This window comes from Chanos chanos, chromosome 3 (assembly GCF_902362185.1).
Source record: "Chanos chanos chromosome 3, fChaCha1.1, whole genome shotgun sequence".
Lineage (NCBI taxonomy): Eukaryota > Metazoa > Chordata > Actinopteri > Gonorynchiformes > Chanidae > Chanos > Chanos chanos.
The window spans coordinates 51,456,042-51,481,907 of NC_044497.1; the positions used below are offsets into that span (position 1 = coordinate 51,456,042).

Sequence of the window (25,866 nt, forward strand, 5' to 3'; positions counted from 1 at the left end):
TGTCGAGAAGTGACTCACCTGTCATAGACGGCTGTGAGATGACAAGCTAATTAAAGGACTGCTTGAGACAGACACTCAGAAATAGTACAACACATACTCTGGAGAGTTAAAGGCAGTAATAAGCCACTACTGTTTCCATCTTTGTCTCGGATGAACCTCGATTAGTCACGTGACATTGACCTGTTTACTTGTGAACAACTATTTATATGGAATGGAAAATCAGAATAGATAATAAACGGCTAATGATGAATAGAAATAATAGCTTGTGCTGCTCATGCTTCATAAAAATACATTTGCTTTAATCGACATTTGTAGACAGCGTACAGAGAAAGAAGCTTTACTGTTTTAATCAAACAAATTCTATTTCAAATACACTTGGAGTTAGAACTTAGAAGCGTTATGATATTTCATATTAATCCAGGTCTTTTTATACTAACGAAGACCTGTATTGCTGAAACTGAATTCCACAATTATTACCCGTTCCACTCTTTTTGCAGCTGTGAAAATTAAAAATCGACTTTGAATTGATTAACTGAAGCTTTGTTTTATAAATTTAACACATAATTTTACATAAATACAAGCTACATAAAAGCAGCAAACTGAAATAAAAAGCATGATACACTTCCATCATACACTTGAATACTCTTATTATAATACAATACAGAGGCATTATTACTTCATGCTTATTTATAGAACATGCATATTCGTTTAATAATATTTACATTTATTCCATTTACAACTACTGATGTTGTGTAGTGGGCATCTCATGGGCAACTTGGGATGAAGAAGATACAAATAAAGGGAGAGCATATCCATTTCTAAATACTTATGAAAAACTAAACTTCTGTAGGCTCAATGTCACCAATGGTTAGCTGAGAATTCATTGTATATATAATATAAAGGCCACTGGCTTCAGTATTCTCATCATTTGCACCTATAAGACAGAGTAAAGGGCTTGTCTTACCAGACTACACATGTTCACAAAACAGTTGATATTAGAAATGGGGGGGGGATCCAACAACAACTATGGAATATGTCAGGAGTAATGGACAAAACATGTCTACATTAAATAAATGGTAACAAAAGACTGCCCATCATTAGAAAAAAGCATTTTGCCACAAGCACTGGCCATGTATTACTTGCATTCCAAAAACACAGTGAACAGTAAACTGTCTTCATGTTCATTACTTTGGTTGGTGCTCTTGGCCACTTTGTGACTGACACAGCTGTGGAAGTCTTTGTGAAGGACAGACCTTTAAATTATTCTGGGTTTGTATATCCATGCATGTGTTTTTTTTTCTCTCCTCAATATCACAGCAGGGTTAACACCGCATGCAATACATAGACAAGTGCCCCATACTATTGGTATGACTCACACTTTGTGAAGCACTTTCTCCCATGCAAATAATCATTGACTGGGTGGACATCAGTGGAACATTATTATAATGACATTCAATTACTGGAGCTCAAATGTACCACATGAATTCTTCAAATTAACTCTTAATCTATGCTCTCAACAATATATCAGTACAGTGTGACTCAAAGTGACCAAATATTTAGGTCTAGGTGTCAGCTAATAATTTAGAGGTTGAATGGAGACTTGAAGATATTCTTGCAATGATTCATAACAAAAATATGAGCATATCATCTGTGGATACAATGAATTAGTCAACATTCTGCTGTCAAAAACAATCTATCTTTTATCTTTTCATTTTTGATGTAGATAAATTACAACTTTCTTTCCAATAGACACATTCCAACTAATAAGGGGAATGGGGTGATTATTACCCAAAGAAAACAGATGAAAGGAGAAGATGTACAGTTGAAGGAGAAGATACATAAACTTTACTATTAAAAATGGTGGTGATGCAAACTGTAAGCAAATCTGAATTGCCTGACAGTTGCCAGTATCCTGAATTTGGTGCCTAGCACCTGCTTGTCCCAGTGGTTTTGCTCATACTATTTTAGGCATTGGCCATACGTATCCCACTCACTCTGCTCCAGGGTCCCTTTCTTAGGTGGGCTCTTCCCTCCCCTTTTCAATCATCAATCTCAGTGGCTCTGTTGGATCCCAAAAGTCCTTAGTCCTCCCTGATGGTCCAAGAACTCTAACAGATTGAGCAGGTCTTGGACCCTGACCCGCCACCCGTATTGTTGGGGACAGGACCTGCATCGCAGGAAAAAGAAAACCGCTATTATCATCATTTGTACAACAACCCCTTTATTACCTGCACAACCCGTATTGTTTAACATATCTGTTTAAACTTTTGAATAAACTTTTGAACTCTTTTGAATAAAAAAATATCAGAGGAAAAAAAAAAAATCTTACAGATGTATGGAAGAAGTAAGAAAGGTCTGATATATGCTACTTTTTAACATTTGCAAAATTTATACCCTTTTTACCATTTTCAATCTCTGCCTTAGGCTTGACCGTCTCCTCCATGGCTTTGAGTTTTGCCTCATATTCCTCCTGAAGGGCCTTCCACTCCTTCCTGTTGTTTAGGATACCATCATACATGGGCTGGATAGCTGGGTGAAAACGAGAGAACTCCTACCAAGACAAGATTTTAGATCATCAGTGAGGTGTTAGCTGCAGAACAGTGAGTTATTTTTGTAACTACAGAGAAGCTGAATATAACAACTTCAATACCTTATACACAAAAGTGCACACAAAGTCAATGAAACCACACTGAAGTTTGGGTAACTCTGCGGCCTTGTTCCGGTCCATCATGGGCTTAAAATGGAAAGAACAGTCAAAAACATGCACGTGTATATCAGAGGGAGAAAAACTAGGCATCTCTCTGCTTTCATACCATTATTTATTGAGCCAACTACAACTTTTTCCTCTCCACAATGAATTTTAAAAAGAGATGTCTTCAGTGACCCCATAGTTAAACACACACACACACACTCACACACACACACAGAGGCACTCACAATAGGTTGCTGTTCAAGGACAGTCCTCTCCAAGTCACCTTGCTCCCAGAACTCTGCAGCTACAGACAGAGCCACCTATAGGAAAGCAATTAATCACAAGCAGGTATTTTACGCGCAAAGAATGAACTCAGATACTTAACTTCTCGTACAGGTCCACAATGGAGACTAGGGGTGTGGTTGTCCAGACTCACCTTACTCTGTACTTCCCAAGGCTTGGTGATAGCAGACAAATCACATGCTGTCATCATCATGGCCCTACAAATGCAGAGATATTATATAACATCAATTACATGAGAAATGACATCAACAAATAAGATTGTCATGCCATGGAATTATGGAGGTAAGTGACTTCTCTACAAAAAAAGGAGCTGTTATTTGTATCCTCTTAGTTTGGAGTTTCCAGTTATCTGTTATCTCACAGATCTTTACCCTTAAACACCTGAGACACCTGAGTCAAATCGTGTGAGGCTCGCCCACACTTTCACCAACATCAAAACAATGACTGTATCTTTACATAGCATAGGTTGTGTAGCATTCTCAAATGATTTAACAGAGCTCAACATTTAATAATTTCCAATTTACTGTACATTTCATTGTGAAGTCCTATTTAAAGTTACAAAAGTTAAAGACAATAAGTGTAGGTTGTCATCTTTCCAGGATCCCCTTTCATTATGTGTGTTGACTGCACTCACATCACAATCTCCTTCCTCGTTGTTTCCAGAGACATGAAATCAACCCACTTCTTCTCATCCTCGTATGTATGTGACAGGTCAACTATTTTCTGGAACATTGTCCTTTTTCTGTTGGGAACAGAAATGTGACGGACAGAGTTCACTATTTCTTTTATATTTGCAATATAAAAATAGTAGCTACAAACTACTTCTACCATGTTTCAATTTAAGAATACATAGAATTTGTAGCAACCAAACTGACTATGCTGTTAGCATCTACACCTTAATAACTCACTTGAAGTACAATGCCAAGTCAGTTGCGATAATGGCAATATCCATGAGGTGGATGACATGCTCCGTCTGTCTTCTGTTGAGGTTTTGGTAAATGTTCAAAGACTAAAATCAAGAATTAAGATCTTTGTTAATCAACTATCACTGTGGAGAGAGGTCATCAAAAAAATCCTGCCTCACACGTGTAAAGCAGAAACCCTTACCTCATCTCCAAGCAAAAACTTGCCAAATTCTAAGTGGTGTCTCTCCAGAATGGATGAGCCATGTAGCTTGGCTAGTGGATTTTGAGATCTGATTGTAAATAAAAAGAAACAAAGCACTGTGCAGGCACTGCAGACTGTTACAGTTTGATAAAAATTGAATTCAGTCTTTGCCAAAAAAGTTAATCTCATACTTACGATCTCTCTTTAATTATTACATAAAACGCAAATATGGCTGCGCTTTGTTCTTAAACTGCTTGCTCATACTGCATTTACACTAAGAAAATGACAAAGATTTAAAAAAAAAAAAAAAGATTTCATATACTCACTTCACCTGGTAGAGATTATTAGTGCCTCTGTGGTCAATATCATGCAGGAAGCCAGCTGTGATCATAGCCATCACTTCCAAATCTGTGTAATATCGCTTTAGCTGTCCCGTCTGGTCCCACAAAAGCAAAATAATGATAGTCAGAGGATTCTTGGTGTTATTCTCAGATTCATAGAACTCAAAAATTCTTTACACCAAAGCGCTATATATACGGGTTATACCGTTAGTAGTGTGAACATTGTTTGTCCCACGTTGAAGCCATGGCGCCAGTTGTGATAGGTGATTTTCCTGTAGCCTTTGCTGACTGAGTACATGAACCTCACCAGAACCTATTTGAAAATGGATTAGGACAGTTACTCAGCAATCACAATGCTTGTTTTTTTTTGTTACTTGTTAACTCTTAAACTTTTTGGTACACTTGAAATGTTCTCTGTCATCACAAATCACTATGAAAGGTGCTGTACCTCCTGTGGGACCTGGAATTTTTTAACAACTCCAACTTCATAGTACATTTGGATTCCACACTTCACCAGATCCAGCTCAGTGCAGTCAAAGTCTGAGAACCGAAACTCGTAGATCTCAAACTTTGTGGGTCCTGGAAGTTCTTTTTTCTGGGGAATAAAATTTGTGTGCTGTAAGTAATCTGTGATTGTGATCAGATTTATTTAGTAGAAGTACTTCCTACTGTTAATAACTAACACAGCAGTGACATATTCATGAGTGACAGCACTATGAAGACTTTGACCAGCACTTTCCATTACATAGTCCTGCACTGCTTTGTGTACTATTCTACGGTGCATGGTCATCCTCGACTGCCACTACATGGCATCTATCAGACAACATGATGTTTACACAATTTAAAAATGTCCAGTAAAAAACGTAAAGTGATGTGTACCAGAATCTGCAAAAGCTCATCCTCTTCACAATCTCTCGGTTCCCTTCCAAAAACGTCTCTGGTTTTCTTTAAAAAATCAAATAAAACAATTCAGTAATTAATTCTGCAAACAAATTGTAAGTGTTTTTCATCATTAAAAATTGACTTGCAGAGCAGTATAGAGACCTCTACCAGTTGTCCACTATCAGACTCACCAGAATATCCTGGATCTCATCATCACGACACTTGACATGGTAAAGCACCATATCCTGAGCAATGTCCTTCCTGTTCTCCAGCTTATTCATCTTATCGTAAGTATCTGTATTGAGTGCCGACCAGCCCAGAAACTGGGTCAGAGCCTGTCAGATCAATGCATGGTTAAATGGGTCAACAGGTCACCAGTCAAGACTGAATCACAGGATCTTAACGATTCATTTCATATACTGAATTACAAGTGATTACTTAAGTTGACAGATGTCATCTTATGTGCTAAACAATATCTTTTGAGTGAATAAGAGTTCTACCTCCATCAGCTGCTCATCCTGTTCATCGAATGGCTTGCCATCTTTCCTGTTGTAGAAAGTTGCCACACCCACAATTTCTTCTTTCTTATTCACAATTGGCAAGGACAGCACATTCTTAATGGTCCAGCCACTGTCATCTAAAGCTTCAGACTAAACGACACAGAAGAAACAGAACACCAAATTATGACTCTATAATTCAAATTTGTTCACTTGTATGAAAAGAATGTTGAACTAAAACAAAATGAGAGTCTTTGAGAAGACTGTGGTTCTTCTACCTGAAACTGGAACATCTCCTCTGCAGGAGCATTCATGATGTTGCAAATCTTTAACAGAAAAGCAAAGAGCATGTGTGAAGATGTGGCATTATGCTGTTGCAATCAATCTGAATCATACTGTTTCCAGTCATTACTTTCTTTCTAAGTCCTTCAGAATAAGAAATACTTACAAAACCACTTTCTGCAACATAGGTAGGCAGTCCACTAACCAATGCCCAGTGGTCTGCAGTGGGGTTTCTGTCAAAATGAATTGGAAACAAAAGGGCTATATCATAATGATTGGAATGAAATATTTAATGTTATGGACATAATAGCATAAAAATAAATGAGAAAAAAAAAGGTTAAAGCTCACGGAATAACTTTAATGTCTTCTTTTCCATGCAAGATGTAATCAATGACTTTGTAAAAGATGACTTCCTGTAGAAAAAATGCAATCACATCAAGTCATGTGCAGTTAAATTAAAAAAATTCCCATTACAAATCTAGTAAGCAGTTAATGTGATCTCTTACCCTGCCATCTGGAGTTACAGGCCCGGAGTATGGTGCCTGTTCTCCCATCAACACTGGCCAAATATCAAAGAACTCCTGAGAACACAGAATATGTTGAAGCTCAACACTCCACAGAAACATCTGAAACTCATTTATTCAGAAATCGTACATTGAACACACCTTTTCCTTGGTCATGTCAAGCAGGCCCACAGAGTACCTGTCACAGTTGAGGTATGCTCGAACTGTGTACAAGGCTTTGTGAAACTGACGCTCAATATCTGTAAGCTCCTCAAATACCTTGTTGGCAGACCACAATAGGACCTGTTCATAGAGAAAGCCAAGAAACAGAAAAAAGCACATTAAACATTATACATCTGCATTAAAGTAAACTCTAGAGAAAAAACAACGTGCATAACAAATGCACAGAATGAATATCGACTCACTTGTCCTTTACGTGTCTCACAGTTGTGAAGGTAGCTGAGATGGTAAATCTTCAGGTTCAAGGATCCCACTTTCAAATACTTTAAAAAAAGCTGTGAGGCAAGAACAAAGTATAGAAGATTCCAGTATATTACGCAGTTTCACACAGGAGTTTCTTTGCAAACGCAGAGTTTGTTTTAGAATGTTTTAATTTGTTTGCCGATGATACAGAATAAGACAGCCAGGCCAAACCCCCCCCCCCCCCCGGAAAAGTAGAAATATCCTGAACATGAAAAGCCAAAGCATTCCTGGGTTTTTTTATTTGTAATTTGCAAAAAATGATAAAACATGGTTTGTTTTACTCATCAGTTTTTGATGATTGTGTTTGTGGATGATTGTGTTGAGTGTTTGACTCTGGCCAGTCTACTACTTACATCCTCATCTTCATCTGTAAAGTGAGGGCCAGTGGTCTTGTTGAGGGCCATGATTACTGCAACCATATCTTTGCCGTTCAAAATGGGCGCGGCCAAGAGATTGCGTGTTGTGTAATCAGTCAGTTCATCGACAAATGAACAGAAGTGACTATTCTGGAATAATCAGAAAAGCAAAAAATCAAGTCATATCAAAGGAATCCCACTAGCGAAGTGCTTTCCAAAGTCTGTAAAAATCAACAGATTTCTGTATTGATTCATTTTCATTTTATTTTTAATTCCTTATATTTTTATTTATTTATTTATTTATTTGGTTAGTTGGTTAGTTAGATAGTTAGTTACAAACAGGATCTGCATTGTGAAAATTTTTGTGTCGATGTGTGTCATTCAAATCTCAGAATGACAATGTTATTCTGCGCCATAAATGAAAGGTTTTCTGTTTTAGCATATTCCAGTTTATGAAAATGACCATACATGAACACATTGCATTCAAATATCTGTCCATAAACATATAAATATGTACCAAGGCTGAAATGTATTTTTTTTTTATTAAAAAGACTACTAAAATACTGCCATGTAATATTATAACAAGTTATTTCACAAAAATATAGTACAATATAATTTCATAGATCATCAAAATAATTAATGAGGCCAAAGCATCATGTATTTCAACATGCTTTCACAGTGCGAAATTAAGGTAGATGCCTTAGGGATTACTGCTGACACTAATGTATGTCACAGGTATAATAATCCACGAGAGATGACAAGGGTCATTGGATATTGAAATAAGTGGGATTACGTGAAGAGGATTTACCCAGCCTAAAATATACATGCAATATATTTACATGAAAGCTTGTGACATTAAACAAAATCAAGTATTTTACATAGAAAGACATAACCCCACGTCTACATTCACCATGTTCAGGCTGATGACACATGTTTAGGATGACCTTGAACTGAAAGCATGTCATCTAGATATTATGAAAGTGTGTCATCTAGATATTGAGATATAGATATGCCAAGTATGCTTGTTTTTCCATTAGGAGAGCTAAAGGGATGTTGTATCTTGCTAACAGGAACACTTAATTGTTGAACACTGAAGCTGAATTTCCTGAACTTTGAATTTGTTGACCATTGCATCTTACCTGACTGACATCCTTGACATTAACGTGTTTCTTGGTCTGGGCAACATGCCCCACTATACCCATGTCGAGTGGGAAGACAATCTCAGAGTCTGGTTGCACCACACAATCGTCAAACTCCGACTCAGTGTTCACGTTGAAGAGTCGCGTAGCTAGCTCAGCGATCCCATTTCGCTGCCGGTACATGAAGAGACTGCATCGGTCGGCATGGATCAGAGCGCTGATTCTCTTTAAGATTCGGAAGATCACCTTTTCCATGTTGACGTTTTCCTGCATGTCTCTGATGAGGTCGAAGAAAATCTCCCCTTCCTCTACCTGACTCATTTCCCTAAAAGACTCCAAATCCACCTTGGACTCTGGTATGCCCATGGCCGAGGCCACAGACCCTGCCTTGAGCTTTTTGCCAAAGTAGACATTTGCAAAATCTGGATTGGCATCCAGAAACTTCTCCACATCTTCCTTTTTCACACTCATTTTGGGTTAGGGATCTCCTTCCCCACTCCCAATCTGTGCTAGTAATGATATCTAGAAAATTTCACAAAAACTGTTGCCAAAAAGAAATAAAAGATACTTCCACCATATAATCCCCAGTCTTCAGAAAAAGGAGGACTGAAAGATACGACCCAGTGGTGAGAAGAAGAGAAACCTGCAGCAACAGGGGCAACCTGAGTCCAATCCAACTGTCATCAGCAAGGTTTCCTAATAGTGTTGAAGGTGAGCCAGGATCTAATCATGCAAAACTGATCAGGTGATCTGCATCAAAGTTGGATCCCTCTGCTGCAACTAACCAACTTTTCTCGCTTCAGACTCTCGGTTCCTCGTCAAAGAGAAAAACATTTAGGAAGAGGAGCTACTTAGATGAAGTAAAAAGCGAGCCCCCCGATATAGATTGTTGTTTTAAAGATGCGCCAGCATTTGGGACTGTTACTCGTCTCCTCTCCTGGTAGCCTGGCCTTTGCACACAAGCTCTTTAAGTTCTTATTAAAAACACACTCCTCATTCCTAAGCCCTATTTAGCCAGGCCACTAGCTGATTATCTCAGCACCCCAATTCTCTCCTCAGTCACTGTGTCTACAGCCAATGGAGCAGCAGACAACTTTCCATCAGAATGGAAGGAAAACAAGAAATTAAAAAAAAAAAAAAAACATTTAAATAAGAAGAGATGATGATGCAGGATTCATTTAATTGACAATACACAATTTTTAATATAGTGGTACTTCCTTAATTGGCCCACGGCTTTGACATAAACAGTTTGATTGACAAATGTTTGAAGGACTTGGGTTAATGTTAAATATCTATAAGAAAGTTTGAAGAGAAACTTTAAAAAAATTATGTTGGATGACTTGAAAATATATTTTCAACCCAACCAGGGCTGAACCCAACCAGGGGAGGAATGACCAATATCTTTAGAGGAAATGAGCAATAACAATGCAACCTAAATATTTACTTAGTTAATGCAAACATGTTAACATTTGAACAAGAGTCCATATTTTAAAATCTGAAGTTTAAAAGACAGTTCACTGTGCTTCTAGTAACATTTGACTGTGTATGTAAAAGCCACTTGGTGAAATTAATGAAAAACTGCTGCAGTTAAATAGCTATCAAAAACAAGATGAATAACCATCATAACATCATAAACATTTTTTTAAAAATGGATCTGAATGGTATTATTTGAATGAATAATTGAATGTCAGGTGAATATGATCACAAATATTAATAATCCCTGCATTCAGTGGTGAAGTACGCATCTATATAAAGGACCCTTAACCATCTTAAGGAAAAGGTCAGATGGATAAGCTGCACATTAATAACTCCATACCTGTACAAAGAGAGCAGCAGCTTTGGCATGTTGGGAGGAGAACAAAGGTCTTTTGGAAGGTGTGTGTCCTCCTGATACACGCTATGCTGTTAACAATTTGCTAACAATTAACTGGACTCAGAAAAATCCACTTTACAGTTCAGTTCTGTGTCACCGTAATCATGTTACCAATCAAATACATACTGAAACGGAATATTCACCACAATTTTTTTTCACATTTAACATAGTGTTATCAACTCTGAAAGCTATATTCAATTACGTACCATGGTGTTTTTTTCGAATTTTACACGCAAAGAATCAAAGAACAAAACATTCATCTAGCCTGTGAAACAATATAGATGTTTCACTCATCTCAGAAAAGCTGGAATTACATTTTATTTTCTTTTGTTTTTAAGTAACCATAACATAAAATTCGTAAATGATTGCTTGTTTTGAGATGATGATGAGTCAAATGTATTATGGCTACTGCAATTGCATGGCTCCAGTGGCTGGGAGATACACAGCCGTCACATCGCCACATGAAATCATATCCATTATAGCTTTATAATCTCTTTACAGCTCAGTCAGACAGCTCCTTTCACATTCTTGCCATCTACCAGTAATCATCTGTGTTTACTTAGCCAAAAGAATAAGAAGGCATTTATGTCAATAAAAGAATGAAATATTACTCCACAAACGTTTACGAGGAGAACCTTTGATAGAACCTTTGTAGAACCTTTGATATCAAATATGGTTATATGTACTTCATAGCTTGTTCTTTACAATGGCCACAAGAGAGCAGTAGTGCACAACATCTATCATCCGTCGCCAGTCTCCCAGGCTTAGAAATTCAGATAATTAAAGCGGACTGCGCTCTAGTGTCTCCTAGCCAAGTTCTCAACCAGATGCTACCAAATAGGTGTGGCTCCTGAGTTAATCAAACAATTAACATTCCATCGTTTTTGAGGTCACATATAAACACACTGGGCAGGCCCAATCATACATAGTTTAGATTACGACGGCAATAGGAAGAGATCAAAGTGATTGTGAAACAGACGCTTGATTACTGGGGAACAACATGGCAGGAAATGCAGAGAGAGAAGATTGCTAGATTTGCTCATGCTTTCTGAGGAGCAGCTAAGGTGATTTTGGCATGGAAGTCTTGGACATCAGTGGTGGTCAAGAGCACATGCACTTCCACCATGATGTCTGTGCACTGGTTTGAGATGCATGGCAAAAGAGATTGGCATCTCTGCATCAGCTGACTGCAAATATCAATCTAAAAGCAGTTTAGTCAGATTACTCATACTTCAAACTGTTCCAAACAAGTGATAGAATGATTGTGTCGTGGAACACAAAAGTAGAGTGCTTGTTTCCCATTGCGAGTGGTTCTGTTATGGGGTGGGGTGCATTTTCCTGGTATGGTTTCGGTCCACTCATAGTTTAAGTAACTGTCAAAGCAGCCAAAGCCATTCAGAGTCATTACATCCATCCAGTGGTGAAGCATTTACATGCTGATAGGAGTGGTAATGGCAATTACCAGTGCCCCTATCCACAGGGCAAACGTAGTCACTGAATGGTTTGACAAATGTGGAAATGGCATTAACCAGATGCCACGGTCCTCTCAGTCGACAGATCCCCCCAGCTGCGAGGCTCTGAGGCAGCACTTTAAACCAATGTCATCAAAACACCAGTTGATGGAGTTTCCCATGGAGCTATTGTCTTGCTCCATTCCAGTGTTTCACACAATTGCAGAATCTATGCAGAGGCACACTGAACCTGTTCTAGAAACCGATGGGGGCCCAATGTCCTATTTATTCATAATATAAATACATACATTGATATTTCCTACATTCTGACAATTACCTGTATACTACATGGAGTCACAGACCAATGAATTACAGGCCCTGAGTATCAAAGAAGCAAGAAACCTCTTGTAATGCCGCTGAGGCTTATATTTTTTTGAACAGCTGTGACTTCTGTATTTGTAGGTGTTGCTTACGGTTCTTCAGAGAGAAGGCCCTAATGATAATTCTTTGAACTGAGATGAATCAAAATCCTCAGGACCTTCTTTCTTCATTACCTTGGCAGCATTATCCTCCCTTCACCTAAACAAAATGCTTTAAATATATATTTTAATTCTAACATACTTTAACAATTCTAACATCAAAGTTATACATGTGAGAAATACAAGGATATCGACAACAGGCTGGTCAAAAAACAAAAAAAAAAACAAAAAAACAAAACAAAACAAGAACAACACCACCAAAAAAAAAAGAAAAGAAATTAAATGAGTTGCTGTAAAATGCAATGGATAGTGAGCATTATAAAGCAAACACTAACGTTGAAAATTTAACTTTGAACCAAACATCAGATTCATTTGAGCAATAGTATTAATCATTTGATCTGAAGACTAAAGGTTACACGGTGTTAAAACTCAAGCGAACTCACCAGTAGGAACATGTGCTTAGCTCAGCGAAATCACCTGAGCCTTCAGAACCATGAGTCAGGAGGACCAAGACCTTTTGTTTTTAAGCTCAGTGAAGCTGGGCAAGTTGGCAGTGATCCAGCCCTGAGCTACAGGGGATGTGGAGGATTAGTAGTGCTGGTCCTAGAGAGGGAGCCCAGATGAAGCACTGCCAAACGAGAAGGTTATGGACTGATATGGGCATGTGCTGGAGGAAACCAAGAGTTGGCAAGGACCAGCATGAGAAATATGCAAGAACAAAAACAATGCTTCAAACTTCAAATGTGGTTAGAGCGAGACCTCATGGGAAGTTAGGGTTAGCATCAGATATGTTGGTATAGATTGAAAACAACGGAGGAAAATTACTTTAATTTCCATTGCTTCAACCAAACACCATCATAACTTGGTACATGCCTGAGAATGAGAAAGGATTGAGAAATGACCGACTGAGCATGGAGTGCCCGGAATTCCACGAGAGACCGGGTACACGTGCCAGCTTGAAGTTTTAATATCAAACCAGGATGTGCAAACAGGACTGGGTAAACAGGAAACACAATACGACAGGCAGGGGAAAACAGTACCAGACACAGTGAACAGCCACAGAAACAAATAAAGATGTTTTGTTCAAAACAAGGCTGCAAAGTCTAAACACCCAGAGCAAAAAGAAGACTTCACAATGAGCCAAACATAGGGTTACATATGCACAGAAATCAGCCAAGCTAATGGGCAACAAAGAGGTGTTACTGTTAACTGAATAATCGCTAGCGTTTAAGTGAATTGACAGGTGATCGGTAAACTGGTGACATTGAATGGTGGAAGGAGGTGTTGGGGGTGGGGGTAGGATGAAGGCGTGATGTGGAATTACAGGTGTACTGGATGAGCTGAAAGTCCGGCCTTTAACAATCCAGATATTAGCAGAGGATTCATCAGTGACTGAGGTGATAGTTATATCACCAAATTAAATTTAGCATGGACCCCAAAATGAACACAGGCGGTCAGCTGTAACCCCTAAATCCGCTGTGATAAAGTTTAATCACTGACATGTGGCATGAATCAGTGTTCTTGAATAAAACTCAAAAATCATCAAAAGGCAAAAATAATAACTTGTGTATCCTAAGGACCACATAGAAGGAACACTGCAAACTCACATCTGCCATTGTAAACAGAACGCTGATTCATGATTACACCTGTTTAATACACGTCTGTTTAACACATGTGAGCTCTATAATATTGTGCTTGCTGGACTAACAATGGGTACTGCTGAATCCCAGTTGTTAAAACAAAAGTCCAAGACAGGATTTCATTAAGACCATAGCAGATTTGTGTATGTTGTGTATGTGTGAAGGTTTAGCACCCTCCATCCTCTCGTTCACATATATAAGAATAGTCGGTGTCCTGAGGCACAGCGGCTAAAGAAAGCCATGAAGGGCTTTAAAAAACTGCACTAATCCCATGGGAGCTCATCTGAAAATAGACAGTATCGTGGTACGCTGCGTTTCTTTCCTGTGCCAGATGGACAGGTAGCTTTTAATCATCGCAGGTTTCTCGGATGCATTTCAACACTCCTGACTCTCTCAAAGAAGGAAAAAAAAAAGCACGACGTTTTGTGGCGTCACAGTCTGTTTAAAGCCAGATTTGAACCTATGCTAACCAACTTCAAACCCACTTGTGGTTGAACTTGCTGAACTAGAGGTTGACCATGATTAGCCATATAGCTAACAGCACGTGTTGAATGTTTAATGTGTCAGTCTGACGAATGTTTAACTACCATGCCCTTTACTGAGCCTCAAATTTTTTTGACTGGGGTTCACTGCACAGACAGAGACAAACTGACTCACTGATTAACTCGAATTTATGCGTACAGCCGAAACCATCTTGACTCTTTTGAAATGCGATAACCAAGATATTTAAGGCATATAGGTGGTATGTGACACAGTGAGGACAGAGCCCTGTCTTATGGGAAAAAGTGGTGGTGTCATAGTTATTCTTACGTTGTGAGCCAATCACTGTCCTCAGTCACCTGGAGTCATCTAATCCTAATGCCACCCATGTGTCTTCAGCGAATGTTGGCCAGTGAGTCTGAGCTGGTACAGGTGTGTGGGAATCAGTTTCAAGAGCAGTTCAGCAAAGGTCATGTTGCCTAACTGAAGAGAGCTAAAACAGCTTCTGTTTTCACAAGGCTATTAATGGATAGGTTAGAAAAAAAACACTCATACATGATTATAATTTCAATCATGTGGTCATTTGTAGTAGCTGGACAAACTGCTAATGAACCAGGCTGAATTTCAAGCCACTGTGAATTATCATGTAAAAGCTTATTCAATGATGAGTCTCATCAGATTAATCATTAGATAACACCATTGAGAACTAAAAATGCATTATGACAGCTCCACTGTTGGCTCAAACAGTAGAAGTTACTGAAATATTATTCTACTAAAATGTCCTTCATGAAAATTTCAAAGTACATGCATAATATCTTCCACAGAAAAAAAACAGTCTTTCCAGGACCTGTCAGTTTACAATGGGTACTGCTTTTAATTAAATATGAGAAAGACTGATAAGTGATCAGAAAAGTTATCTAAAGGCTAACTAAATTAAAATAAATAGTAACACTATATAATATAATATAATATAATATAATATAATATAATATAATATAATATAATATAATATAATATAATATAATTTGTTGATATAATAGTTTAGCTTGGTGCTAATATACTATTTATTTAATTATTTTTTAAATCATTAACTTATCATTGTGTGATGAAAATTTCAAGTAGAGTGTCCTACAGTAAAATCAGGCACCAGCTGGCACCAGCAGACTTTGCAGAGCTAGTTGATGTACAATGGTGCTCCTTTTGGTTCAGTCTGAGAGACTGAGGAGTGGTGAGAAAAGCTTTCAGAAAGCTGCTAAATAAAAAAAAATGCTCAAAAAAAAAAGGCTTACTAGGATCATACCTGATGGAATAAGCACATCTTTGTAACCCCACCTCAGGGCGCTGAACAATTTTGTCTAGCACAACTGTGTTCACTGGCCAATTCCAATTACAAACGTGTCGTTAAACCGTATTATACACATCATTTTGGTTCAATGTACATTTCACTTTGCAAATGTATTGCAGTAATAGTGTCTCCGGTGACTCATTCAAACTGTATCTTTTTAAAAACATGATCAGTATGGGAAGAAGTGGATGTTAAATAAGTTTAACTGTCCAGTGATGATCCAGTGAATACTGTACTTATACAATGGGTCAAAGAGGTCTCATCTGTTACACTGTGGTTGCACAAATTTAGAGACTACACATGCTGCATTACATGGTCTTCACTGATACCCAAGACATATGTTCACAACACACACAGGTCACTTAAGGTGAGGAGACATTACACAATTTAGGAAATTTTCAGGATTACTCCTTTCAAAAGGAATCAAATAATTCTCTTTCTCTCTATTTATTTCTCTCTGTTCCGTGTTTGTCCTCTTCTTTTCTTTCTTTTGTTTATTTCACTGTTTTCTCACAGTGTTCATGTCATGGGTCTAGTTGGACCAAACCACACAGGGCTACTACAAAAGGACTTGGATTACATAAGATCCTCCCATAACGAAAAAAGCTGCTTCACTAATCATATCAACATCATCTACATGGCCTGATGCCGAAGGCAGCCTATTGTAACCATGAAAACTCTCACGGTCAGATTGCTTTACTTTGCTCTAAAGGCTAACTAAATAAAAATAAATAGTGACACTATATAATATAATATAATATAATATAATATAATATAATATAATATAATATAATATAATATAATATAATATAATTTGTTGATAGAATAGTTTAGCTTGGTCCTAATATACTATTTATTTAATTAATATTTAAATCATTAATTTATCATTTTGTGATGAAAATTTCAAACTAAAAATGTACTTTGTGCAAAAAGCTAGATATTTAGCGTGTCCTACAGTAAAATCAGGCACCAGCTGGCACCAGCAGACTTTGCAGAGCTAGTTGATGTACAATGGTGCTCCTTTTGGTTCAGTCTGAGAGACTGAGGAGTGGTGAGAAAAGCTTTCAGAAAGCTGCTGAATAAAAAAAAAAAATGCTCAAAAAAAAAAAAAAAAAAAGTCTTACTAGGATCATACCCGATGGAATAAGCACATCTTTGTAACCCCACTTCAGGGCGCTGAACAATTTTGCACAACAGATGCAAACTGTGTTCATTGGCCAATTCCAATTACAAACATGTCGTTAAACCGTATTATACACATCATTTTGGTTCAATGTACATTTCACTTTGCAAATGTATTGCAGTAATAGTGTCTCTGGTGACTCATTCAAACTGTATCTTTTTAAAAACATGATCAGTATGGGAAGAAGTGGATGTTAAATAAGTTTAACTGTCCAGTGATGATCCAGTGAATACTGTACTTATACAACGGGTCAAAGAGGTCTCATCTGTTACACTGTGGTTGCACAAATAGAGAGACTACACATGCTGCATTACACGGTCTTCACTGATACCCAAGACATATGTTCACAACACACACAGGTCACTTAAGGTGAGGAGACATTACACAATTTAGGAAATTTTCAGGATTACTCCTTTCAAAAGGAATCAAATAATTCTCTTTCTCTCTATTTATTTCTCTCTGTTCCGTGTTTGTCCTCTTCTTTTCTTTCTTTTGTTTATTTCACTGTTTTCTCACAGTGTTCATGTCATGGGTCTAGTTGGACCAAACCACACAGGGCTACTACAAAAGGACTTGGATTACATAAGATCCTCCCATAACGAAAAAAGCTGCTTCACTAATCATATCAACATCATCTACATGGCCTGATGCCGAAGGCAGCCTATTGTAACCATGAAAACTCTCACGGTCAGATTGCTTTACTTTGCTCTAAAGGCTAACTAAATAAAAATAAATAGTGACACTATATAATATAATATAATATAATATAATATAATATAATATAATATAATATAATATAATATAATATAATTTGTTGATAGAATAGTTTAGCTTGGTCCTAATATACTATTTATTTAATTAATATTTAAATCATTAATTTATCATTTTGTGATGAAAATTTCAAACTAAAAATGTACTTTGTGCAAAAAGCTAGATATTTAGCGTGTCCTACAGTAAAATCAGGCACCAGCTGGCACCAGCAGACTTTGCAGAGCTAGTTGATGTACAATGGTGCTCCTTTTGGTTCAGTCTGAGAGACTGAGGAGTGGTGAGAAAAGCTTTCAGAAAGCTGCTGAATAAAAAAAAAAAATGCATAAAAAAAAAAAAAAAAAAAAGTCTTACTAGGATCATACCCGATGGAATAAGCACATCTTTGTAACCCCACTTCAGGGCGCTGAACAATTTTGCACAACAGATGCAAACTGTGTTCATTGGCCAATTCCAATTACAAACATGTCGTTAAACCGTATTATACACATCATTTTGGTTCAATGTACATTTCACTTTGCAAATGTATTGCAGTAATAGTGTCTCTGGTGACTCATTCAAACTGTATCTTTTTAAAAACATGATCAGTATGGGAAGAAGTGGATGTTAAATAAGTTTAACTGTCCAGTGATGATCCAGTGAATACTGTACTTATACAACGGGTCAAAGAGGTCTCATCTGTTACACTGTGGTTGCACAAATAGAGAGACTACACATGCTGCATTACACGGTCTTCACTGATACCCAAGACATATGTTCACAACACACACAGGTCACTTAAGGTGAGGAGACATTACACAATTTAGGAAATTTTCAGGATTACTCCTTTCAAAAGGAATCAAATAATTCTCTTTCTCTCTATTTATTTCTCTCTGTTCCGTGTTTGTCCTCTTCTTTTCTTTCTTTTGTTTATTTCACTGTTTTCTCACAGTGTTCATGTCATGGGTCTAGTTGGACCAAACCACACAGGGCTACTACAAGAGGACTTGGATTACATAAGATCCTCCCATAACGAGAAAAGCTGCTTCACTAATCATATCAACATCATCTACGTGGCCCAATGCCGAAGGCAGCGTATTGTAACCATGAAAACTCTCACGGTCAGATTGCAGATTTGCTTTAATTACTTTTTTTTTAAAAAAGGTAATAGATAACGGGTATTGTATGCATTTAAAACATACCGTGTGTGTGTGAAATAAACAACTAGCCTAATTAAACGTGTTTTCCCATAAAGTGGCCAAAATTCTAATGAAGACCAGGTATGGGCAAGTAAAAATTAACCTTTTAAACATGTTTTGCTTGAACTTATTTGAACTTCCACGGAATTAGAAGAAGGTCCATCTGGGTGAATCAAGAATTTTGTAACTCAGTAACTTGTAAAGGTTTCAGATGTCATCATCATATTTGTCCCCATCCTGGTTTAAAGTCATCAGTCCTCTTAATTAATGTGTCAAGAAGCATTCTGGTAAAATATATGTCTATGCAGTTTTCGTTCTGTTTCTTTTCTTTGGTTTGTTTTGCTTTGGTTTGGTTTGGCTTTTTGCTTTTTTTTCTGTGGCTGTAATTTCTGAAATTCCTAAAAGCTGGAAAGCTGATCGTATGTAGCAGCTAAATAGGGGGAAAAAATCATATTGACACAATGCGTGTGTGTGTGCGCGTGTGAGTGTGTGTGTGTGTATGTGTATACGAACACACACACACACATATATGTATATATACATATATATATATATAGAGAGAGAGAGAGAGAGAGAGAGACAGAGAGAGGGAGAGAGAGAGATACCAAAAACTTTCCAATTCCCAAAAGTACCATACTGTTAATTGTTACATAAAGACGTAATTGTTTTTACAGCACAAATGGGAGGGTTCAACCAAGAAGCCAGATTACAGTGAGGATTTCTACAACCGGATTAGCCCTAGATTTAAGCACCTTATATAGTTACAAGAAGTGAAAATAATCAATAAGCCCGTCTGTAGAGGCGGTATAAAAAGGCCGCAGCTCAGCCTACACCTCACACTCAGGTGGAGAACCACTCTCAGAGCACAGAGATTCTCTTCTTGTTCCTTTCATCTCAAACAAATTGAAAACAAACAGGTAAGAATCAGTGCTTTGATAAAAAAAAAAAAAAAAAATTAAAAGGAGATACAACATTTTATTCAAGACATAACTATAGATAGAATTTGACATGAGACCATTTGAACTTGATTGATTTAGTAAGATATTAAGTCTTTTAAATATCAGTCTTCAAACCTTGTTTAGAAAAATCTTGGTAGTGCTAGCAGCAAAAGACGTTAGCTAGATAATATGTTTACGCAGGCTAAAAAAAGACAACATAGGAACTGTTGTTGTGGGTAACTTGTGTTGTGGGTAACTGTTGTTGTGGGTAACTTGTGCAGCTGCATCACCTGCATTCTCCCTTAATACTGAACAGAATGGACTACTCCAAGTTCGCCCTGCTGGTGGTCCTCCTCTCTTACGTTGAGCGCTGTTGGTCTGAGTCCTGTGTGGTGGACAGCTTTACAGTGAAACAGGACTTCGACCCAAAGAGAGTGAGTCTGTGATCATGGGTTTAAGGAATTTGATTACCAGAAAAAAAAAGAAAAGAAAAAAAAGCATACACGCACAGCTTGATGTTCAAATATATGTTGTTCCAAAACTGACACAAGATATGGATCAGTATCTACGTCCGACAAGGGTGTAAACGCAGTTCTCTCACCTGATTTTGCCCATGTGCATTGTAGTATGCCGGAAAGTGGTACGCCCAGCAGAAGAAAGACCCAGAGGGGCTCTTCCTCCAGGACAACATCTCCGCAGAATACACCATCGACGAGGAGGGCACCATGACCGCCTCCTCCAAGGGCCGTGTCACTCTTTTCGGGTAAGGAAACAAAAGACACGCTCAAAAGCTCAAGAGTCTCTCCAAAGGTTTAGTGGGGGAAAGAATATTCAGAGAAACGCTAAGATCGCCGTGCTAAACTATGGTTCTCTGTCTCCAGATTCTGGGTTGTGTGTGCTGACATGGCTGCCCAGTACAGTGTGCCTGACCCCGCCACTCCTGCCAAGATGTTTATGAACTACCAGGGCCTGGCTAGCTACCTGTCCAGCGGAGGTCAGAGAAAAAACAAACAAACAAACATATTAAAAAAGCACTTGTAGAGAAAATAATGGTTTCACAACAAGCCTTGTTTCGTCCTTTGTATGTTTACTAGAAAAGTTCACTAGGACTACACACATATGTCATAATTTATATTTTTTAAAAAGAAAACTGTATTTTGCGTCACACTTTCGCTGACTTCTTTCGTTTTGATCACAAAGGTGACAACTACTGGGTTATTGACACCGACTATGACAACTATGCTATCACTTACGCCTGCCGCACCCTGAAGGACGATGGCAGCTGCGATGATGGCTATGCCCTGGTCTTCTCCCGCAACCCCCGTGGCCTGCCCCCAGCCATCCAGCGCCTCGTCCGCCAGAAACAGGAGGAGATCTGCATGGCTGGCCAGTTCCAGCCCGTGCTGCAGTCTGGTGGGTTTCAGTTAGCGGCTAAGAACACCTGTGCTGCGTACACACCCACCTTCACAAAAAAAAAAAAAAAAACCAAATAAAAAAATGCATATTTAAAAATGACAGTGACTGTCACTAACTTACACTAGCAGTTAAGCTGTAATGTTTTTCGTTCGTTTTCTTTTTGAATCTCCAAAACCACGTTAAAGCAATAGCCTGAGTGACGTGATTGATGCTCATCCTCCGCCTCTTTTTTTTCTACAGGAGCCTGCTAAACTTCTTTAGCATGCTGGCATGAACAGAGGCCTCCAGAGCCATCCAATAGCAGCACTTTAGAGATGCATAGAGATGAGTGTGCATCGGGAGAGAGACCATTGGCAACTCATTGTCTCAAGGGAAACTTGTGTGTCAAGTGTCTGTGACAATAAATATTTTTTAAGCAAAGTACTGTCTTAGTGTTATATCTTTTTTCTCTTCATATCTTTCTGATTAACCAAAAACTACAATGGAACCTATGTGGCGCAATATCGAAATATACAGGAAAACAGATTTAATATAAACAAGTTAATAGAGATGAAAGGAATACTACTACTATGTTGAATTTTAGCACATGTAGTAGATGTCAATCTACAGTGCAAATCTGAAAAATAGTTTTTAATGACAAATAAGGCTAATAAGTTAAATAATATTAATGACATTATATTGCATTTTGAGGGACTTTGTTATTTTTTAGGGTAATTGTTTTTAGTAATATTTTTATATTACAGCAGAAGTAAGACAACAAGAGCCCAGGGGGTTCTGAGGGTTCTGTTTTGAATGTAAATATAGAAATGCTATTTTAAAGCTCATCTTTCACCATTTTCTGTGGGCTGCTGTAAATCTAAAAATTACCCATAAAACACCCAAGTTATGGTTAGTACTAGTTATGGCATATTGCCCAGTGTTAAATTTACTCTGAGAGAGTTAAGTAAAGTCTCTGCTGTCTAAGTGTGTTGATAAAGCTGTCATGGAAACTCTGTTAGAGTTAATTTAACAATGACAAGTACTGCACAGAGAGTCACCACTGCCCAGTGGAAGGCTGACAACAGATGCATCAGAGGCTAAGCTGAAACAAGATTGAATTACTTTACGTCTAGGAAGCGTAATACCAATTAGAGGGGAAACGTCTGGAAACGTCATCCTTTGCAAGGCAATTTGAAACTTAGTGGATTTTTAAATGGGTCAAGTGCCAAAAAAAGAAGACAGTCATCCACTTAGTCGTCAACACTGTGGTTTAACAGATGAGAAAGACTGTAAAGTGACATCACACAAGTCTTGGCCCAAGATTGAGTAGAAAACACTAGATCTTTTCAAAATAAGTAGACACACAGGTAGCCATGGATCCTCAAAAACAATTAATCAAAATATTAAAAAAAACGAACAACTGAGGTGGAATGTGGAATATCATGATCCATGTGACTCAGATGGATGTTGGGTAAAACCCCAACATGAGGATACCCTCCATTGTTTACAATCCAATAAGCAGGGCTTAGAACTTCAACACGTGTTTCTTTTTAACAATATTCAAAGTGTTGGTCTCGGTGTGTGTCTAAGCGTTGTGGTGTTAGAAATTAAGCTTTATTCACACTTAGAAGCATTACTGAATTTGCACGTTATGCCCCAAAAGTTCCGTATATGGATAATCTTCGTCAAACTGCATAACACCTTCCCGATGGTTTCAGAGTCTGAGGGTTAGTATAGAGAAGTGCTACCACCATGAAGAAAGCTGAAAAAGAGAGTGAATAAGAATAAGGACATTCTGGGTGGCCCTATAGGACCCACTACTAGACATGAGTCTCAACAGTTCACTCGAACCAGTAGCTTCCTCTCCAAATCCTCCAAACTCCTACCTGTTCTAATATTCACACTCTGTTTCTCTTTCATAACACACACACACACACACACGCACACACGCACGCGCACACACACACACACACACACACACACACACACACACACACACACACACACCTTTCATTAAATGCTTTAGCCGCTCCACAAAGTCGTTCTTTGCTCATAGGAGCGGGATTACGATGATGAGCCATTTCAGGTCTATCCCATGATGCTGCTTAAGAACAGGTTTGTCACGTCTATCTGATCTATTGCCAAGACTCGGGTGAACTTCGCTAGTAAAGGTTAATTCTGTCTGAAAACAGGATTAGACAATGGGGGGGGGGGTCAAACTACTCTGAATGGTTAAACTCCCTTAATTGCTAAAAACAAACAAAAGCAAAGAGATGAAGTCTACAGCTCAACACTGTTTAAATTCAACCACATACACATTGTCCTTTGAGACCACAGAGGAAGATAACTTAATGAGTTTTAGCTCCAAATATGCTCCCAATTTCTCTCCCTCTCTCCTGCTGTCTCCTTCTCTTTCTCTCTCTTACTCTCTCTCACACACACACACACACACACACACACAGAGAAAGTGCTCAATGTACTGAAAATAATGTAATATTGAAAATCTTGCACAACATATTGAAAGTGATATAAAAACGTGTGTTTTTGTTAAATTTATATTCTTAGATCAGATGTGCTGCTCTGCTAGAGACAAAAGACTTCACAAATGAAAGTTTGAGGGAAGGGTCATTAGTTAATAATACTGGAGGCTCAAACCCTTAGGAGCACATGAGAGAGCGCTTTACAACAGGGTCACCATAAAACTCTGAACGTACACTGGCAGCAAACGTATAAATTCACCGCAGGACTTTGATCGTCGTTAGGCATACCAACAAACCACTGCCTTCAAAGTGTTAAAATTAATGTTATCATAAAAAGCAATAAATAATTTCATTGCTTTCTATGATGTAAAAGACATTATTATGAGTACGATAAGAAAGAAGATAACATTCTTCAGGAGGTATGTGACTGTTCATACCACATAAAGACTCAGTCATTGTTTTACATGATACCAAATAAAGAGGTTTGCAAAGATCACTCAGCGATGAATATAAGTTGCGTAAAAGAAGGGGGAAAAAATCAGCTACCAAACTATTGTATTTTGTTATTCCCTCTCACAGGATTAAAGCAGAATGTGTCGTACTGCTCCACCCTGTGGCGGCACTAGAAGTTGTCAATGCGTATTTGAAAAGGAGGTAACAAACGGTACACAAAAATCATCTGTCACAGTAAAAATGAGCCAGTCAGTAAAGACTGTCGTTTGGTCTACAGCGGAGAGTACGTAGGGTGAGACTTTACTTTTGAAACGCCAGGGCAGGCTATTCGTGCAAAGAATTCTCTGTGCCTCTCTTTATCTTTTACAGCGTGTTCCATTTCTAGGGTGAGAAGATTACTCTTGTCAAAGTCTAGCTTTCTTTAAACGTCAGAAGTCCACGGCATGTCCGACAAAAACGAGATTGAATTCGAGCTCTGAAGTGATGGTGTTCATTCGCTAGACACTAAGAGGCTGTGCTGAGCAGGAACAGCTGACATAATATCTTACTCTTACGCAAAAAGAAAAAAGGACATTTTCCAGTCAAGACTTTTTGTTATATAGTCTTTTTTCATGAATGCTTATTTGTACTTTCATTAAATTAATCAGTGTATATGTATACACTTTTAAAAATACAACAAAGGACAGGCCATTTGGTCCCCTGCTTATGTGGCTATGTCTCTCTATGCAGCATGCAGATGAAACAAAACGCCATAAAATAGTTAATAGCAAAACCTTTGCACTGTCAGACCCGTTTACTACATAACAGGACACTAATGAGTAACCGCTTTCACGGCATCGGTGCCAATGTCTCAAAGAAAATAAAAAATTAACTAGTTTGCAAAACGTGTTCACCTCAATCATTTTTTGTAATATTGACAGATTGGCATATTTAAAAAAAAAAAAAAGAAAAAGAAAGAAAGCAAGAAAAAGAAACTCACAAGAACAACAGCTACATTTGGTCAAGCATAAAGTGATGTACGTCAACTGAGATTTCGGAACAGTGAAAGCCAAATTTCGGAAACGCGATGAGTCTACGTGTGCCTGACACAGTGTAAGTGACATAGGAATATAATGCTCGATTAGGCACCGGCACCGTGTCAGTGGGAAAGGGGCACTAGAGTCTCGAGGTATCCAAAGGTCTCTAAGTAAAATATAAACAAAGTCAGAGCACAATCATATTTGCATATGTAATTTGTTTAGCTCCGTTTTCATTGGAAAATCAGACCCTGGATTCGTAGAACTTACACATCTTTATGAATAAAACATTTGCAGAGATGAGTGATGTTTAAAAAACATTTAGCAGCATGTCAGCAGGACAATTCATGCTGTAGAGTTCACTTATGAAGGACCTTTCTCAATCTCACACTATAAGAATACTGGGCAGAGATACTGCATTAACTCTGTTAAAACACGGCACAATAATCATAATTTGCAAATAAAATGTATTTTTCCATCCAAAGGTTAACAAAGCAAAAAACAGGACAAGTTAGACTGTAAAATAGGCCATAGGTCACCCGTACAGGCAGAACACAATTTACTTATATTGCAAATGTATCTGTTTAGGAATTAGGCCTTAT

At 38.0% G+C, this 25,866-nt stretch overlaps 2 protein-coding genes across 2 annotated transcripts; one reads left to right on the plus strand and one right to left on the minus strand.

Annotated features, from left to right (window-relative positions):
* Positions 1–2,108: 2,108 nt before the first annotated feature.
* pde6b (phosphodiesterase 6B, cGMP-specific, rod, beta) lies at positions 2,109–9,056 on the minus strand. The gene is made up of 22 exons (XM_030768037.1): positions 8,586–9,056; positions 7,444–7,596; positions 7,033–7,122; positions 6,770–6,910; positions 6,611–6,685; positions 6,453–6,517; positions 6,271–6,337; positions 6,101–6,148; positions 5,826–5,975; positions 5,517–5,660; positions 5,323–5,388; positions 4,892–5,038; positions 4,649–4,756; positions 4,429–4,538; positions 4,103–4,190; positions 3,904–4,004; positions 3,630–3,737; positions 3,129–3,192; positions 2,938–3,012; positions 2,651–2,734; positions 2,404–2,551; positions 2,109–2,167 (listed from the first exon to the last, which is right to left on the minus strand). Exons 1-22 carry the CDS (start codon positions 9,054–9,056, stop codon positions 2,109–2,111), a joined length of 2,562 nt encoding a protein of 853 aa, XP_030623897.1.
* Positions 9,057–20,237: 11,181 nt separating this feature from the next.
* Positions 20,238–21,610, plus strand: rbp4l (retinol binding protein 4, like). The gene is made up of 5 exons (XM_030768038.1): positions 20,238–20,354; positions 20,547–20,683; positions 20,802–20,914; positions 21,121–21,370; positions 21,577–21,610. The coding sequence occupies exons 1-5, from the start codon at positions 20,238–20,240 to the stop codon at positions 21,608–21,610; spliced, it is 651 nt and encodes a 216-aa protein (XP_030623898.1).
* The last annotated feature ends 4,256 nt before the right edge of the window (positions 21,611–25,866 follow it).

What these genes read in the sequence shown, in the direction of transcription:
- pde6b (XM_030768037.1), bottom strand. Translation starts at nt 9,056, where the DNA reads ATGAGTGTGAAAAAGGAAGATGTGGAGAAGTTTCTGGATGCCAATCCA. An exon ending in AGGAGATGTTCCAGTTTCAG is followed by an intron (nt 5,976 to 6,100) that starts GTAGAAGAACCA and finishes TGTGTCGTTTAG; the next exon opens with TCTGAAGCTTTAGATGACAG. An exon ending in CTTGGGAAGTACAGAGTAAG is followed by an intron (nt 3,013 to 3,128) that starts GTGAGTCTGGAC and finishes GCTTTCCTATAG; the next exon opens with GTGGCTCTGTCTGTAGCTGC.
- rbp4l (XM_030768038.1), top strand. Translation starts at nt 20,238, where the DNA reads ATGGACTACTCCAAGTTCGCCCTGCTGGTGGTCCTCCTCTCTTACGTT. An exon ending in AGGACTTCGACCCAAAGAGA is followed by an intron (nt 20,355 to 20,546) that starts GTGAGTCTGTGA and finishes TGTGCATTGTAG; the next exon opens with TATGCCGGAAAGTGGTACGC. An exon ending in GCTAAGAACACCTGTGCTGC is followed by an intron (nt 21,371 to 21,576) that starts GTACACACCCAC and finishes TTTTTTCTACAG; the next exon opens with GAGCCTGCTAAACTTCTTTA.